Below are 18,790 nucleotides of genomic sequence, written 5' to 3' on the forward strand. Positions count from 1 at the left end.
CCTCACGGGGCTTGTGTTCCAAGCCCCTCACCAGCCTTGCTGCCCTCCTTTGAACACGTTCAAGCATCTCAATGTCCTTCCTGAATAGTTCCGTATAATCTCGATTTTGCAAGACCAAGCTAAACAGAAATTGCGTTTCATAACATTCAAGTAAAGTTCTACCTTGTTTTCTAATTATCTTAACCACACAAGTGTAAAACTTTACTTCTTCCTGTTTTTCAAATGTCTGTCAGAATTTAGATTTACAACCAATAACTTGATCTCAAAATGTAAGAAAAAGTTACCTATGTAAAATCTAAGCTGAAGTTTTGTGGAAAAGAAATATCAGAACCTGTGGAAAAGTAACTTCTAAGACAAAGAATAAAAGCATGATTTTTATTTTTTTAAACATTACTCACCAGTAATATAAATCTAAAACACTTACCCTCTTTCTTTTCTGCAATTGTAACCCACTCCAAGGTAACATGAAATCCACTTCCTTTTGTGTCCAGTTCATCTTTTTCTACCCTAAGCAGCAGCACAGCTAGTGAATGTGCATCTGATTTTACAAATGAAACACTGTGTGCCACAATAAATGGACTTCCTAGTTCTTCATTAAACACAATCTAGAAGACAAAAATGTAATAAAAACTCAGTTAAAGCTGGAAGCCTTGCTCTTTTACAGAAAGCAGGGAAGGGTTTCAGTGAATGTCAAATCAGTAACAGTTTGTGTCTCACAAATCTCTGTGCCAATATGAACCCACAAATGTCATACATTTCTGGTTCCTCCCTCTGTGGCTATCAAGCTACTGTACTGAAATGTTTTAAAACATTATTGTTTATATTGAACAATCACTATAAGAGCCCATTAAACAAAGCACAAAGATCCCCAAACCTGTCTGCATTGTGGCTGTTTAGTACTGCAATAAATAGAGGTACAGCAACTGATGAGCATAACAGGGTCCATAAACACTGCCTATCAACTGGGCAAAGAGTCTCACACTCAAGATGAAAATGTAGGCATTTCCCCAAGGCCCTCATTAGATCTCTAGATACTTCAACATTCTGAAAATCTTTGTAGACCTTGACATGTACAAACAAGAAGACAAAAAGGTCCAAGCCATCACTGCCAGTGTTTAATTATCAAACGTGCCATTATTTAGCTTTGCAAAGAGATCCCATTTTCCTCTTCTAAGAAGTAAGAAACAAAAAGCTATAATGAAATGAAGGAAAATAATACTCATGTTTAGGAGAAGCTAGGGTCAGAAGTTCTTGAATTTTTATTTATGTACATGGATTGGAAAAGTCCATCCAATACTTGGATGTTACTAGGTAGGCAGAACACATAAATATTACTGTCCTATTGAAAGGCTAATAAGCACCACTGTGAATATAAAATGTCATTACTTATGAACTTAAAATTATAAATTTCATTAATTCATGAAAATTATTTATATTCTATGAAAATTATTCCATTAATTTCATACAAAGGACTCCACATCTTATAGCATGAGACATTTGGTACCTATAGCTGGAAGTTTTAATTCTAAAAAACAGGTATTCCAGCTTTTTTCAAAAAGTACTCATTCAGCAAAAACTCATGAAGATAAAAACAAAATGAATCCAAACAACAGGGAAGAAGAAGAAAAGAAATAATATTTGCTAGAAGGTTAACATGTGAAAATGAAAGAACAAATGAAAGAATAAATTACAAAGAATTCAAGATGCAGTGGCTGAATGAGTATAGACTCAATCCAGCTGTTGTTACTGAAACCTGACAAAGTTTGAGGATTTATGGGGTTGTGATATTAACACAACTTTAAACCACTGGGTGCCCCACATACTCAACAAGTCAATTTATATGGCAGCAGATCCTCACATATAAATCTCATATTTTTGTTACACTGACAACTTCAACATAACTTATTTATGTGTCAGCATTCTCACGCACAACAGAATAAAAACCAGTTGGTATTTATTATGAAGCATCTAAAAACAGGATGATCAATTTACTTTACTGAACTCTCAAAAGATGTAGAAAAATGAGCTAATCCATCATGTTGAAATCTTCCACTTCAATATGTACACCTACGTTTCTGCCAGTACTAAAACATCTGTGGTTTCTTGGGAAACTACCCTCTAATAAAGAAAATAGTGCAATATGTGGGCACTTTTTACCAGATTCATCTTTCATAAACAAAGAGGAACTAACCACAGAACATGAGACTCACAATTTCAGGCAGAAACGTAACTTAATTATATTTGTTGTGTCCAAGCAGGATAACGAATACCATTATTAATGCAGTTAACATCACTTTGATAGGGATGTATGTACAACTCCTAAATATGTTATTACAAGACGTACCTCCCACTTTTCAGATGCACTGCTTCCACGCTTGCCTGATTTAATTAAATACAGTCTTCCTGTACCATCAGAAAGGGTAACCCATGTGGAGGATGAGAAATGCATTGAGGCACAAAGGCGGTTATCACATGCAGTCAAGTCTGTAGGTAGCCTGAAAACTTCTCTTGGTTTTTGTAGAGCAGTGTCCTATCAACAAAAAGTCATGAACTAAGACTTCATGAAGTATTTATTAATTTCAGTAAATATTACAGGCAAATTAAGAATAATAAATCTTAGTAGCAATTTACCAGTTTTGCGTGTCATTGAGCATATTTGGGAAAAAGTGGGTAGCAAGCGTAATTCCCACATATGTGGAAAAGGTGGTGCGAATTCATCGAACTGGTTTCTATGAGTGTTTTCTAACTGATATTTCAGCACTTTTATTCTTCAACTTTACAGCAGTAATTATATTGTGTATTAGAAAAGGCTTTTATTTTCCCCTAGCATTCCTATATAATAATCACTTACCTCAAATAATCCTAGTCCCAGTAAAAATGTGGAGACTTAAAAAGAAGTGAAAGCCACAGAATTGTATTCGAACTAGCACATAAAACTCACCTGTAAATTTAAAAGAATTTTAGCTTATTCTGTTGCACAACTGGCAAATACAATTTCTCAGCCTTCCTAGAGTGGTCACTTTATTCAGTAAGTTAAGAGAAGTAAGACCTGTGATTAGCCAGCAAAGAAAAGCTGTGCTAATTCATACCATAATTAAAAATAACTTTTCCATCACATTATTATTATACTATGGAGTTAAATCCAGTTGGCAGCCAGTCACTAATGGTGTTCCCCAGGTCTTAGTATTGGGGCCAGTCCTGTCTAATATTCTTATCCATCATCTGGATGAGAGATGTGAGGGTACCCTCAGTCAGTTTGCAGATGACAACAAATTGGGCAGGATTGTCGATCTGCTGGAGGGCAGGAAGGCTCTGCAGAGGGATCTGGGCAGGCTGGATCAATGGGCCAAGGTCAATTGTATGAGGTTCAATAAGAAAAAGTGCTGGGCCCTGCCCTTGGGTCACAACCACCCCATGCAGCACTCCAGGCTGAGGGCAGAGTGGCTGGAAAGCTGCCCAGTGGGAAAGGACTACGAGTGCTGGTCAACAGTAGCTGAACATGAGCCAGCGTGTGCCCAGGTGGCCAAGAAGGCCAATGGCATCCTGGCCCGTATCAGAAATAGCGTGGTCAGCAAGATTAGAGAAATGATTGTCCCCCCGTACTGGGCACTGGTGAGGCTGCACCTCAAATCCTGGGTTCAGGTTTGGGCCCCTCACTACAAGAAACACACTGAGGGGCTGAAGTGTGTCCAGAGAAGGGCAATGGAGCTGGGGAAGGGTCTGGAGCACAAGTCCTATGAAGGAGCAGAGCAGCTGCGGGAGCTGGGGTTGTTTTGCCTGGAGAAAAGGAGTCTCGGGGGGACCTTATGGTTCTCTACAACTACCTGAAAAGAGGTTGTAGCCAGGTGAAGGTTGGTCTCTTCTCAAGTGACAGGACAAGAGGAAATTACCTCAAGTTGCTCCAGGGGAGGTTTAGATGATATTAGGAAAAATTTCCTCACCAAAAGGAAACAGCCCTGGAACAAGCTGCCCAGGGTAGTTCGGGGCATCCGTGAATAAATTTCAAAGATGTGTGGATATGACATTTATGGACGCAGTTCAGTGATGGACTTAGCAGTGCTGGGTGACTGATTTGACTCAATGATCCTAAGAGGCTTTTTCAACCTTAACAATTCTATGATTCTACTACACGTCAAGACAAGTTTATTTAGCATCCTGTTGCAGTGTCACACTGCAATCTTTTTTAAGATTTATCTGAACTACAGATAGCTTTTGACCAGAATAAACAGAGACACTATGGTGAACAAATTGCACAGATTATGTAATTCTTCAGTGAACAATCAAGACATATGGATTTTTAAAAAATTATGCATACCACTACATTTTACAAAAAAAAAAAAATCCATTATTTCCTGCTCTGTTAACTTTACACAAATCAGCTTGATTCAATAACAGTGCAAAATGGATGTTAGATTACCAATTCCATCTGTATTTCTAGTAATTGCTCTCATAAGTCTGCTTTAGTTCTGTTTTGTGTTCTTAATTTCCTGCTAATTCTAACAGAAAAAAACTGCTTTCATGCTGCAAACTGGATTTCCGACTGTTTTCATTAAGTACAGCGACATGTCTTCCAGCATATCTTTTACGGATTATTCTTTATCTTCTGCCTTCACTCTCACATACAGCTCTTTGCTGAATAAGGCTTTGTGACTTTCTGTTCATTATTTGGCTCATGGAATGTCAGCAATGCTGCTGCCTGCTTAGGACTAAGATTTACCTCCATTTTTTGTGTTGAAGTAATCTCTGAATACCCAAGAGGCTTATTAGGTAAAAAAAAAAAAGCCCTAACAAAATCTTTATGCTTTGAAAAGAATTTGGCATCACAGTTTAAAAAGCAGTCAGGACATGCTTTCTCAGCAATACAGTTTGATCAGCTACTTATGAAGTAGATCAGGCTGTAATATTAAGAGCACAAACAAATTATTCTTACAGAAAAATATAAGATGCAAACCGCAGATTCAGTGACATCAGAGTCACATCTCTGTGATCTTTTAAATAACCAAAATGGAACTTAATAGTTTGAAGCTTTTCAACTGAAGTAAGAAGCTGTTAAATAAAATGGGCTGGAAGTTTGTCACAAGTGGGGTCCCTCAGGGATTGATACCAGGCCCCACACACTGAACATCTTCATAAGTTACCTGGGTGATGGGATTGAAAGCACCCTCACCACATTTGTTGATGGCACTAAACTAGGTGATGAGGTAGACGTGTACCTACAAAGAAAAGCCATCTGCAACAGAGAGCCTGGAAGAGTAGGGCAGCAAGAATGCTGGGAAAATAAGCAAGGACAAGCATGGTCCTGCACCTGGAATGGCATAACCTGAGAGCTCAGAATAGGCCAGGATCTGTGTGGCAGGGAGCAGCCTTGCTGAAAAGGACCTAAGGGCAACAGGGACAACAAGCTGACCATGAGTCAGAAGTGCAATGCTGCAGCACCAAAGGCAAATTGGATCCTGCGCTGCATCTGCAGAAGTTTCACTAGAAAAGAGGTGTGATCATCCCACTCTACCCAGTGCTTGTCAGGCCCCACCTGGAGTAATGTGTCCAAAACTGAAAGAAGACATGGACAAATTGGAAAAGGTGCAAAGGACAGCCATGAACACCATCAAATGGCTGGAGAATTTGCCCTATGTGAGAAAATTGAAGGAGTTAGGCCTCATCTCCCTGGAGAAGAGTCAGGGAAGACCTCATCACAGTACTTCAGGGCAGCTACAAAGAGACCAGGGGCTCTCTCTTCACAAGAAGTTGCATAGAGAAGACAAGGGACAACAGCTAAAAGTTGCATTAGGAGAGGTTTCATCTAGACATAAGAGAAATTTTTCAATGAGAACAATCAATGACTGGAACAACCTCCCCAGGGACATGGCAGAATCTCCATCACTGGAGGTTTTCAAGACACAACTGGACAGAGTGCTAGACAACCTCATCTAGGCTCCTTTTGCCATGAAAGCTTGGACTGTATGATCTTTTGAGATCCCTTCATCTGGGCTGTTCTGTGATTCTAAAATAAACACAGGACACAAAAAATATAATTTAAAATATTATAATTCATAGACTTCAGGACCTGATTTGTGGTCTTCAAAGAGGTCTTCCAGTAATGATAAAGAAAAGTAATTCCTGTTGTTTCTTTTCTGTATCTTAGAGGAATATTTCTCAGGAAGTTATGGTCCTTTCCCCTAATCTCACAGAGTTTTATATATATGTGTATCATATATGAGACAAAATTAGATACAATGGTATCATAGGTATTTTACAAGCTAGTGTACCTACACATATTTGAACAAATAAAATCATCTCTGAAAAAAAAGGTGCCTGACTGACCTTTAGAGATCATCCCTTTTCAAACCCAATCTATCTTCTTAATCCAACAACAAATAGACCACATTGAGAACATAAAAAATGGTTACAGAGACAAATAACTATTTTTTGTTTTATTTTACTAGGCTCATTTCCAGTCAGTTGATCTACAATTATTTTTGAAGGTCCACATATCAGAAACCTCTGTTGAACAAGAGAGAAATTCTTCCCTCATTACTAAAAGTCAGCATTACTGTCACTAAAATGAAAATATATTTAAGAAGAAATATATTTGTAAAAATAGAAAAACAAAATTTGAAAAATATTACAGGGACACTTTTAGAGATATCGACAAGTATGTAAAAGGAAGCACAAACAGAAGCATACATTTGTATTGAAAACCTGGGTGGGACACAAGTAATTATTGATTCTGTGACACCCAAAATGTTTCTTAGTCTCAGGCCCATTCTTAATGTAATAAGGCATGAGACTAAGAAATATCAGTGAAAACATACCAGATTAAAACTGTGTCTCATTACAGACCCTGAATATTCAGCCACAAATCATTTGAACATCCTCTGTCCCTCTATTTTCACCCAAACAATCAGTAGCCTGGGAGGAATAATCCACTTTTAGCAAAAGAAACTTACTCATTCTGCTCTGTGAAATAAGGCAGTCAAAAATATACATACAAAGGACCATCTCCAAGAGAGTCCTTTGCACCTGGGCACGTGTATACAAGACACAAAGAGCACGCCGTGCGTGCAAAGCGTGCAGTGGCCTCATTTATTGAGAATCCCGCCTTCGAGGGGATTTCAAATCTTTCATATTTTCCAGATGTTAGTAAAATCAGATATGCATTTAACATATGTTCAAAGGTAAGCAAGAGAAATTTGATTTGGGTAAGTACCATTTTAATAACCAACAGCAAAAAAAGACCAGATAACAAACAGATAGCCTGCTTGCCTTTTGGGCCTACTTAAATTCGTATTAGAGATTACTGTGTGCTACAGGAAGGTTATGAAACCTGCAATGGAAAACATTTTGGCAAATGGCAAATTTGATTTTTAATTATTAGAAGCATTCAGGGTCAGTTTATAGATTCAGTTGTATCACTACACCCCTTGGACTATTCTGCTAATTTGTAACACATTCACAAGGCGAGAATGAAAGAATTAAAAGGAAAAAACCCAAATAAACCAAACCCACAACCCAAACAAATATCACTCAAACACTAGATACATAGAATTTTGGCTTCCCCATATTTTATTTAATTCTTAGATTTTACGGAAAGGCATGGTTTTTTTCTACAAAGAAAGTAGAAAAGCTTTCCATTGTAACTAGTAATGACTACTGAGCCTAGGAAAAAAAAGTCAAAATCCTGTGTATCTAATCATGGAAAGAAGAAGCATCATTCCTCTTAACAGGGACTTAGAGGGGTATACTATACAACATTACAGAAGACCACACTTTTGTCAGCCTTCAAGTGAATCTTAACAGTAAGCTTCAAATAGTTTTGGATGCAATTAAAATAAAAAATTATCAACTACTTAATCTTCTAAAGCTCACATCAGATTTATCAGCATTGAGCAGGAATTTCAGAACTCAATCTCCTGAAAAAACGAAAAATAATCTTTATTACAAAGGCTTTCTTTCAATAGGCAAGAAAGGAAATAATCTCATTCACAACTTTTCTGTTCACTAATTTAACTTTAGGCATTTATTAGAACAGTCTCTAACCTCACTCTGACAATGAAAAGGATCGACTTCCTTGAAGACGAAACAAAACCTGCCCTCAAACCCCTTGTGTCAGATTAGCTTTTTGACTTGCTGTTTTTCTCTGTTCACCAGGTGGCTAACTGAGGTAATAGTAACTCCCTGCTTTAGAAGTATGAGGGGATGGTGAGAGTCTGTAGTCATGTATTATACTAGCAAGAACTGGCTAAAATAACTCGGCACTGCTCAGGCAGCAATGATCTGGGCATTGGTCAGCGCTGGTGAGCAACTGCATTGTCCATCACTTGGTTTTCCTTATTTTATTTCTCTCTCTTTTCATTATCATCATTATTTTTGTTGTTATTATTAATTAATTTTACTTTATATAAATTGTTAAACTGTTCGTATCTCAACCCATGGGTTTTACCTTTTTCTGGTTCTCTTTCCCATACTACTGGGGATGGAGGAGGGGCAGTAAGCAATCAGCTGCATTGTACTTAAGTTGTCAGCTGGGGTTAAACAACAACACTGTACAAACATGAGATATTTTATAAAAAATTTAAAATAAAAATTAATTTTTCAAGGAAGTAACAGGGAATGAGAAAGGAATAAAGTAATAAAAAAAGAAAGGAAAAAATGAAGTTGCAAGTCATATGGCAGGCAATTCCCACAAAGTAGCAGTAACAAATACAAGATTTTGTTTTTATGAAAAATCAAAATACCTAGGCATTTGACACATCTCTCTAACTGCAAAAAAAGTCCTTACCCAGCATTCTGAATAACAAAGAGACAAGTATTTTAAACCCTGAAACAGAACACTGAAAGATTTTGTTGTTCTCTATCTGCTTCCTTATTCTGACTTGTTTCAAATACAATTCCCACTTTGTGTCTGGTGCCACTAACAGTTGTTCTGAATTGAAGTTAACCAAGTTACAGAAACGGTATTCCATAGATAATTCTTACTGGAAATTAAAAATATGAAAATATATACACAATTAAGGATTTTAATTACATGTCAGAAGAGTTCCTATTGGCACAATTTTTCAATTTGATTATTTGAGCATAAAAAGAAACAAAGTTGTCTTTGCAAGAAGAGCTTAAGGTCAAGAAACCAAGTCCAACTGCTAAAGGAGAAAACTTCGAATGTTTTCCAGCTATATTTGAATACTACAAACACCAAGCAATCAACAAAGTTGAGTCAGATGCAAAAAAATGACCTAAAAAACCCCAACTTGGTAATCTCGTCACTACTCTACCCATTGGGTGTTCAAAGCAAAGTATCGATTGCTGCTGACATATTGAATGAAAATGTCCAACAGCTGTAAAGGAGAATGTTAAAGCTATTATACAGTATTTTTAGCCAAGTTATAGTAACAATTTCCTCAACCTGGTATAAAAAGCCCACCTCAATACTCATCCCTCAATACAGAAGAACTGCTTGTGTTGATCAGTTTTCTTTTTTCAATTATGTGTGATTTTGAGCAAGTGGAAAGGTGTTATATGCACTTCTTTTCCTTCACAGATGGCATCTTTTTAAACACCTAAGTTGCAGGGATAATTCATGATATTTGGATAACCAACACACTGTCATATTAGAATCAAAGTTGCAACCAAAATAAGAAACAGAACTAGAAATAATGATGTGTTAGAAAGCCTGTGTTCTTTCACTCTGATTTTAGGATGAACACATTAACCTGTTCCATCTTCTGTTTTAAAGAAGACTGACATTGATTTTAATTGTAAGCTGTACTTAGCCAAAAACAATCCTATTTTTAATATACATTTGACTAATATATGGCCAGGCACATTTGTAATGAGACACCTTGTTGATGTTTCTGAACACGCTTTTTATACATATGCAAGCACGTTTCCTTTCTATAACAGCACAGTATCATGTATTAGGACACAAGATGGTGCCTATTTATTTCCCAGTACAATCAGTTTTATTTCCCACTTCAGGTGGAACCGAAAGTTGTGATCAGATATTAATCAAGTGCCATTATCTTGAAATAGGTCCTAAGGAAGAATATTTCTTAGGTCAATTTATGGCCTGTTGTAAAATCCTGTATCTGCTAAGAAATAAATTTACACACATAGTGCCCTCCTAATAAAGGCAGGGTATCCCTTTATTGTTGAGTGTCTGTGTTGTGCAGGCAGAAGGGACCTGCAGGGTTGGCCTCAGTGAGGTGGGGCCTGGGCTGCCCTGTACACATACAGCCATTTCCAGCCAGCTCCACTGGCTTGCCATCAGAGATAGTTGAGCTTGTCAGCTAAGACAGTAGTGTGGAACAGAAGTTTGCCTGCAGCCCTTGGAGAAGACCATGGAAAAGCAGGTTATCCCCCTGAAACCCACAGAGGACAGATATCCACACCTTTGGCCGTGCAAAAGCACACAATGGAGCAAGTTCCTGGTACAAGCTTCGTGTGACCTTCTGTCTTACCATCCTACACTAGTTCTAACTGGCAGTAAATTAAATAACTTTCCCCAAAGTCAAGTCTGCTTTGCCCATCATGGTAATTGGTAAGTGATCTCCCTGGTTTTAGCCTCATCCACAAGCTTTTCTCCTCTTTTCTCCCCATCTTGTTGAATACGGGGAGTGAGAGAGTGTCTGGGTGGGCATCCAGCAGCAAGCCAAAGTTAATCAACCTCAAGGATAAAACAAAAAATGAGATTGTGACAAGCCACTATTAACAGAAGGCTTTCTTTTAGATGTTTCTACTAGGAATCCAGATGATCTCAGAAGTTTTGGAAAAAGTCCTAGAAGATTATTTTGTCACACTAAGAGTCTGCCAAAGGCTCTAACTGCTATACACTATGAATAGCAAATGAACTATTTTGCAGCTTCACTTCTCAGCCTATCATCCTCTGGAAACCTTTATTTCCTGAAAATCTAAAACCACAACTTCAGAATTTTTCTTAGTTTTGTCCTGACCTAGTAATTTCTGTCCCCTTGCACAGACTAAGCCACATGCTCTCACAAACGCACACATTGCCCTGTGTTTTCACAGGGTTACAAGTCAAATTCTCTGGTAGCATGACAATGGGTATTCCTTTCCACACAGTCTTTTCTTCATTAATGCCCAAGCACTACAATTGTATGTGCTAGAAACATGGTGTCCATAGGGGTGTCCTTTCCCCTCTGAAATGAAGTATAGTTTTGTAAAGGAAACTAAAGCATCCATGCACTAAAATGGCTCAAAAGAAATACAAATTTTGACTACTTAGGACCACCAGTATAAAAGCAGAAATTTCTGACTTGGCCTAGCTTGCTTACACTATTTTGAGTTTCCTCAGGGCCACCAGCATCTTTTTGCATCCAACAAATGATGTCTAGATTAAACATTTCTAATTCTAACATATATACAATGATTGGGTTCTCAAGGTAGCAAACAAACATCAAGAATGTCAGGGAGAAAGAGACAGCAACTAGAAAAGCATCTTCCCTTTTCCTCAGCTTGTCATCATGTCCATCTTCCTCAGAATAGAAGCAGATGTAACACTATATAGAAGCCTAAAAGAAAAGGAGCTAATGTGTATGTCTCCAACAGTGATAGCCATAGGTTGTGGACTCAACCAAGGATTGTTGGTAATAACACACTGTGAGAAAGAACAGGATGTGGCTGGAGACGGCGGCCATACAGAGGTAGGACAGCACTTTTCTGGGACAAACACCCTTGTTCTGGCTCCTAGAGATAAGCACAGCACAGTCCAGCACACATGTAGAAATAATGTGGAGAAGTGCATGTGGACATGGACTGCAGCAGGGAGATCAAGACCACCAGAGACCCCTCTAAGCCCTCCAACCCATTTCCAGAAAGGTCTGGAAGAACAAACTGCACATGATAACTAACCTGTATAGAAAGGGAGTCACCTATTTTCCAAGCGGAGAAACCGACCCATAAACAGGTACTCCCACCAAGCCCAGGCAGCATCTCCAGGACCCTGGACATCCCATCAGCCCACTGCTGTGTGTTTATACTAGGAGGTCAGGGACTAACATTCCAATTTCCATGCCAAGTGTGTAACTCACTAAAAAACTCTGAAAGCTTTTGTGAACCCTCTGGCTTTTGTTGCTCCTTTTGACCACGAGCATCTTCAAATCCTGGGTACTCCTGTCCCCTTAAGGGTGGATGCCACACACTACTGCAACACTAATCAATATTATTAACACAAAGAAGTCAGAAACCTCACTTGAAATCCCTTCATTCTTCCTGGTGAAATGCATTTTTGTTGACCAACCTGTCTTCCTGGCAATAGCTTCCCTCAGTTTTTGCATTTGGATCCTATTTGCAATATTTTCTATCTCATCTGCCCCTATCTTTTCAAATTCAATGTTTTAAAAAAAAAAACTTTATTCTTACCAGAGTCACTGACAGATTCATAATCCTTCCAAACTGATCAACATAGTAGACATTATCCTGGTACCAGGAGTCAAGGTGAAGATAATTATACATGCCAAAAGCACGCATGTGGTCAAGGGTATATTGATCATCACGAAGCTGCACTTCTGCTACAGCTGGAGGGAGAAGAAAAAGACTATTTTAACAATTATGTATTTACAATTTAGTAATTTAAAATTCAAACTAATAATATAAAAACATTTCTTCCATTTTCATTCCATAGGTATGCTTTATTTGAAGAAAAATATATTATGTATACATAGTTTAAAATTTCACTATAAGCTTGGAAAGCAAGTCATCTGCCCTAAAGGCCACTGCAGCCATTTGCTTTGATTATGACATCACTATTACCATTTACAGTGGCCTATTGCGGTGGTTTGCCTTGGCTGAATGCCAGATGCTCACTAAAGCTACTCTATCACTTCCCTCCTCAGCTGGACAGGGGAGAGAAAACATAAGGCTCATGAGGGAAGATGAGCACAGGGAGACATCGCTCACTGTCACAGGCAAAGCAGACTCAACCTGGGGAAATTAGTTTAATTTACTGCCAATCAGACTAGGGTAATGAGAAGTAAAACCAAATCTTAAAACACATTCCCCTCCAACCCTCCCTTCTTCCTGGGTTCAACTTCACTCCCACTGGTCTCTCCCTCCTCCCCCTTCCAGTGGCACATGAGACAGGAATGGAGTTGAGATCAGTTCATCACACCGCTCTGCTTCTCCTTCCTCCTCATTCTCTTCCCCTGCTCCAGTATGGAGTTCTTTCCACAGGAGACAATCCTTCACGAGCTTCTCTAAGATGAGTCCTTCCCACAGGCTGCAGTTCTTCACAAACTGCTCCAGAGTGGCTCCCTCCCACAGGTCACAGTCCTTCAGGAAAGACTGCACCGGGGGGGTGCCCAACGCGGTCACAAGTCTTGCCAGCAAACCTGTTCCGGTGTGGACTCCTCTCCCCAGGAATTCACAGGTGCTACCAGGAACCTGCTCCAGCCTGGGCTTTCCATGCCATCACAGCTTCAGTCAGGTGCATCCACCTGCTCCGGCATGGGGTCCTTCACAGGCTGCAGGTGGATCTCTGCTCCCCCATGGACCTCCATGGGCTGCAGGGGAACAACCTGTCTCACCATGCTCTTCACCACAGGCTGCAGGGGACTCTCTGCTCTGGCACCAGGAGCACCTCCTTCCGCTCCTTCCTCACTGACCTTGGTGTCTGCAGAGTGGTTTCTCTCACACAGTCTCACTCCTCTCTCTGGCTGCAGTTCTGGTACAGCAACTTTTTACCGTTCTCCAGTATATTACCCCAGAGATGCTACCTCCATGGCTGATGGGCTCAGCCTTGGCCAGCATCTGGTCCATCTCGGAGCCAGCGGGGATTGGCTCTGTCAGACATGGGGGAAGCTTCCAGCAGCTTCCCACAGAAGCCACCCCTTGTAGCCCCCTGCCACCAAAACCCTGCCATGCAAACCCAATACACCTCCACCCTGTCTCTCACCAGCATGAGCTGAGGTCCAACTTACCAATAACCCTCACAAGATGAAACACGCATCTACACACATGCAACAGCAATATCAAACCTACTTTGCATTACAGTAAGGGGAAAAAAGTCTGCTTTGTAGTAACTCTAGGAAAACAGCAGCCAAAAGAAATACTCCATATAACTACATGGATTTCATAGTCTTAAATTTTTAACTAATCTATCAACACTTGAAAGGCAAAAGATTAAAACACTACAAAGCAGAATTAGTTCACAATAATTACAAAAAAAAAAAAACCAGAAACAAAAGCACAAAACAAAACAACAACAAAAATCAAAAGCAAACAAACAACAACCCCCCACCATGATTTTAGCACTCTCATTAAGGCTGAAATTTTCAGAAATGTCCAAGATATCATCAAAATTTCAGACTAAGTTTTTCTAATTGAAAGAGGCTGCAAAGAATGGCTGTTCAGTTGAATAGTACCTTCTTCAAGGCAAGAAGCATACTACCTACACTCATCCACTTGAGCAAGATTTTTCCAAATAGAAGACATCTACTCAGCTACCAGTAATCAGAACTGGATTATCTGTCAAAGACTAACCAGGTTTTTACTTAAATTAGGTGCAGCTTTTTTCTTCTATTCCGTATTTATACAGAGATGAAGCAGCTGTAGACCAAACATCTCAAAATACATTAGCAGAGGTCTCATCCATCCTTCTGTACATAGTCTCAGATAGACCAGAATTCCATTTCATTCTCCAGTACAGGCAACCCAGGATTCTTAGCTTTCCTACAGGGAACTTACCTTGAACTTCACACAAGAAAAATCCTTTAGAAAGTTACAAGTAAACTCTGTCAGTTCATGATGATTAGCACTCAAGCCCAGAGTATGGCAAAAGCACCTCAAGGCTAATCCTTCTCATAGCAGCAGTTCACAGTTATTTTAGTCCCTAATCTTTCAACTTCTACTTTCTCCCCTTTTCTGCTCAGAAACAGAGCAAATCTATTTCCAGTATTTCACTTCCATCCCTCCCCAAACAGGGGCCATTCAAAACTCTGTGCAGCAGCACTCAGATTTCTTACTCTTCTTTAGCATCTACTTAAACCCTACTGCAGCAGAAGTCATTTACTCTGTCAGAACACCAATTCTGCAAAAACCAGTTCACTTGGGAGTGCCATCAGTGCCTCTGCACAGCTATCACAGACTCAACAACCAGAGAGTCACTATATGGCTCAGAGCAGACCCCATTAGAGACACTGGCCATTATCATAAAAGTGGCTTTAGGAAACTATGCAAGACTATACTGCCTGATTAATAAAAAATCCAGTCATACTATACAAAACACTTGCAAAATGACAGCATAATTAGCAATTAGTCTCCTAATCACTGTTGATATTTGCAAACCAGCAGTTTTAATTCCACCCAGATCAAATCATTATTCATATTCACCACACAGGAGGGATTTCCGTACCTCTGCAATTAATAAATTACTGTTCCACAAGCTATGGCCCTTCAAAAAAAGCTAGAATATCAACAAAGGAGTGAGAAGAATATACACCTGTCTTAATGGCAAGGACTGCTACCCATTCCAATTCCTACTTTAATTAATTAGAATATTTTACCATAAATAACACTGTAAAAAAAATAGAATATATTGTGAAAATGCATTTTAAAGCTGTTTGTGTAACCAAGCTTTATCACAGAGGTATTTTTTCCCAACACAACAAGAGATGACATGAATATTTTCTAAACAATTAAAGACCAAACCAAATATAATCCAGGATAATTATTTTCAGTGAAACCAAGCACTTACCATCTACTTCCTGTATAGCTGATCTTATGAAATTAGAATATACATGTAGAAACATGTAAAGATTTTTTAGCACAAAAACCCTAAAATGGTAAGGCTTCCTTTCTCCACTTCTTCCTCCCCACTCCCCTAGTTATGTTGCTCCTGTCAGAACTGTAACTAAACAAACAGGAAAAATACTCCAAACCAGATTATTCCTAAAGTAAAGGTATATAACTTTTCAAGAAAATTCTTGGAACAATAAACTATTGATTAGCTGATTGTAAGGTGATAAGCTTTATAAAATCTGGAAGAACATGAATTCTCTATCCTTGATTTTTCTAGACTGTAGTTCTGATAAGCCCTGAATAATACAGGGAGTCAGGAATAGGAGATCCAAATCCCTTGTGTTATTGGAATATGTAATTAATTCCACATAAACAGAAGTCAGAAACTATACAATTCATAGGTGATTTTAAACCAGGAAATCTAACAAATGTGTACTGTCTTGTCATGAAACACTTCAAATGAGGGAACCAATGGCTTTCAGAATGTAACATACATATGTGTAGCCCTGCCAAGATGAAGCAATTATAGAACTGTAGGTTATGGGGTTCTGGGGTCCAGTCGGGACGGCCGGACGTAGACGGTGACGGATGGAGACGAGAGATCTCTATAGACAGGTCTTGGGACACAGTCGGTTTATTGTAAAGGGCGTGGGTATTGGGGCACTGCTCAGAGCTGGTAGACTCAGCTCTGAGCAGGCCCAAGAGAGCAAGAGAGTGAACGGGTGAGAGAGAGAGAGTAAGAGCAAGAGCAAGAGTAGAAGTGGAAGAAGAGCAGGAGTAAGGAAAGGAATGGAAGTGAGAATGTCTGAAGTCCTGGTTACAATACAATAAATCATCTTCTGTACTGAATATTCTAATTGTCACTAACCAATCTAATACAAGATACAAATCCTATAGCATTTACATACAGCCTATAAGAGTTCTTATATTACCATAGAGTGTTACATCTTAACTTCTAAAAACTACTCTTTGGACCCCTTCTGCTGAGCTAGTAGGGTCTGCTCTGACCCTTGGACCTGCCTGCAATCAGAGGGTATTGTTCAATCAAGAGGGGATTACTTCAGTGGCCATACCATTGTTTTCTAGTTGTTCAGTAACTAAGACTTGGTATTTCAAAAGTGGCTTTCATTTCGATGTTGCCTGTAGTTTTCATATTCCCAAAATCTTTTGTCAGGCAATCATATTTACAAGGCTTTCTTGTTTCATCTTCCCCAACATAGAACCCATTCTATTCTCCATTAATTGAAACCCATACTGTGATCAAGTGAAATCTGTGCACAGTTGCCATCTGCTATGACATACCATGTGCTTAGATAGTTTATAGAAGATTCTATACTAGGGTGAAATTCATTCCTTCCCTTCTACAGCCTTCAAGATTCAAGGTTTCTTGATGGTCCTTCAAAAAAAAAGAGAAAACCAATAGAGCTGAGTGCTAAAAAATAAAGGACAAAAGAGAAAAGAAGTGGAGACTTTTAATAAAGTAAATTCAGAGAAAGGTAACTTACTATAAATGGAGAAGAAATACTTCAATCAGATCATCACCTTATTCAGTCTCACAGTTACACACTCTTATGCGTTTTTATTTTGTTGTTCAGTCAGGATTTTTTTCTGATTTGTTGTTGTTTGGTTTGGGTTTGTTTTGTTTCAAGGTTTTTATTTGGAGGGTTTTGGTGGTTTTTTATTTTGTTTATGTGATTTTTGAGAGTCAGACTAATTCACAAGTCTCAATGGGTTCACTAGTCTGTTTGGGTTCAATTAAGAAGCAGCAGTTAATGGCAGCTATTCAACAGAACAACGTGGTCTTTATCAAATTTCTGATAAATACACCTGCATCAAGAAAACTCAGAAACATGGATTCATACACTGTCATTCATACCAGAAAAGAAAGCAAATATACAGAATGCATAAATTAAATCTCAGTTTTCAATATTATTTCCCAACAACCCTAGTTAGGTGGGATATTTTGGACTAGTACAAAGAAAACTGTACTACTTTTCTAGAATTGTATTTATCTCTACTAGTTCCATGCTTACAAAGAGTAATTTGACTCAAAATAATTTAAACATAGTTAAAGATTTTTCCTCACAATGCTTTACTTGAAAGCAAAAGCACTAAATACAAAGTAATCCATAATAATCAACAGAAGATAGTTAACTGTTACAATAAGATCCCTAGCTGATTATTATTACAATTATTAGTCTCCAATGCAAAAAAAAAAAAAAAATCTCCTCTGAATAAAGAACACTATCAAGGAACTTATACTTTAAATGAATAGAGAAGTCTTACATCTGCCATCAAACACTACGAAGCAGAACTGGGGTGAAAAAAAAAAGAAAGAGAAAAAAAGGGTGAGGAACAACCCCCCAAAAGCCCCTCCATTTTTAGATGTTTTCCTGAATACTCCAAAGCAACTTTAAAAAACTGCAAAATATGCAAAGTAATTACACCAGCATATTTTGTGGCATCAAATACTATATGCTTGTATGTCATGCCTTGTTTTGCAGTGCCACCCAGTGGAAGCAATTTTGTATTTCAGATACACTGATCTACTAGTGGAAGAGGTAATTTATTTTCTAGTATCAGCATTCAAAGATCCTTCTAACCCTGCATTAATGCTTTTTCTTCTAATTATAAAAAATATGTTCTTATTTTTAAAGGCAGCATCATCTTGTTGTTGTTAACATGTGCCTGAGACCTAAACTTTTATGAACTACAGCTGCAAATGTCTCTAAAAGCTCACAATTTCTTACTATTTCCCATACATTACTTTAAATTTATTTTTATATTTAATTTTTCAAATGCAAATGGAAAATGTAAATGAAAATCTCTGTAAAAGTTTGAAACACTAGTGCCTTTTGCTCCATAAAGAGTCACAAACATGTTTTTTTTCCATGTACCACTACTAATGGGCAACTTTTCACTGAAGTACAGACCTTCTAAACAGGATGCATTACCACCATTTTTCAAATAAAGTGATAAAACTCATAAATGCTCATGATCAAAGGAATGCATTCTCTGCATATTGCCCTGGCTTGCAACA

The 18,790-nt window shown here is 38.4% G+C and overlaps 1 protein-coding gene across 2 annotated transcripts in view; it reads right to left on the minus strand.

Moving 5' to 3' along the window:
• The window catches only part of NUDCD1 (NudC domain containing 1), a 43,630-nt gene that overhangs the window by 20,164 nt on the left and 4,676 nt on the right, over positions 1–18,790 (minus strand). Inside the window, exons 2-5 of one of the 2 annotated variants that reach the window (XM_048286532.1) lie at positions 17,053–17,146; positions 12,376–12,530; positions 2,345–2,530; positions 425–605 (exon numbers count right to left, since the gene is read on the minus strand). In XM_048286532.1, the coding sequence (XP_048142489.1) occupies positions 425–605; positions 2,345–2,530; positions 12,376–12,483 (475 nt within the window). In that variant the 5' untranslated portion in view covers positions 12,484–12,530; positions 17,053–17,146. The remainder of the gene's footprint in view (positions 1–424; positions 606–2,344; positions 2,531–12,375; positions 12,531–17,052; positions 17,147–18,790) is intronic. The other variant, XM_048286531.1, reaches the window with a different exon arrangement.

Source organism: Corvus hawaiiensis, chromosome 26, assembly GCF_020740725.1.
Source record: "Corvus hawaiiensis isolate bCorHaw1 chromosome 26, bCorHaw1.pri.cur, whole genome shotgun sequence".
In the NCBI taxonomy this organism is placed as follows: domain Eukaryota; kingdom Metazoa; phylum Chordata; class Aves; order Passeriformes; family Corvidae; genus Corvus; species Corvus hawaiiensis.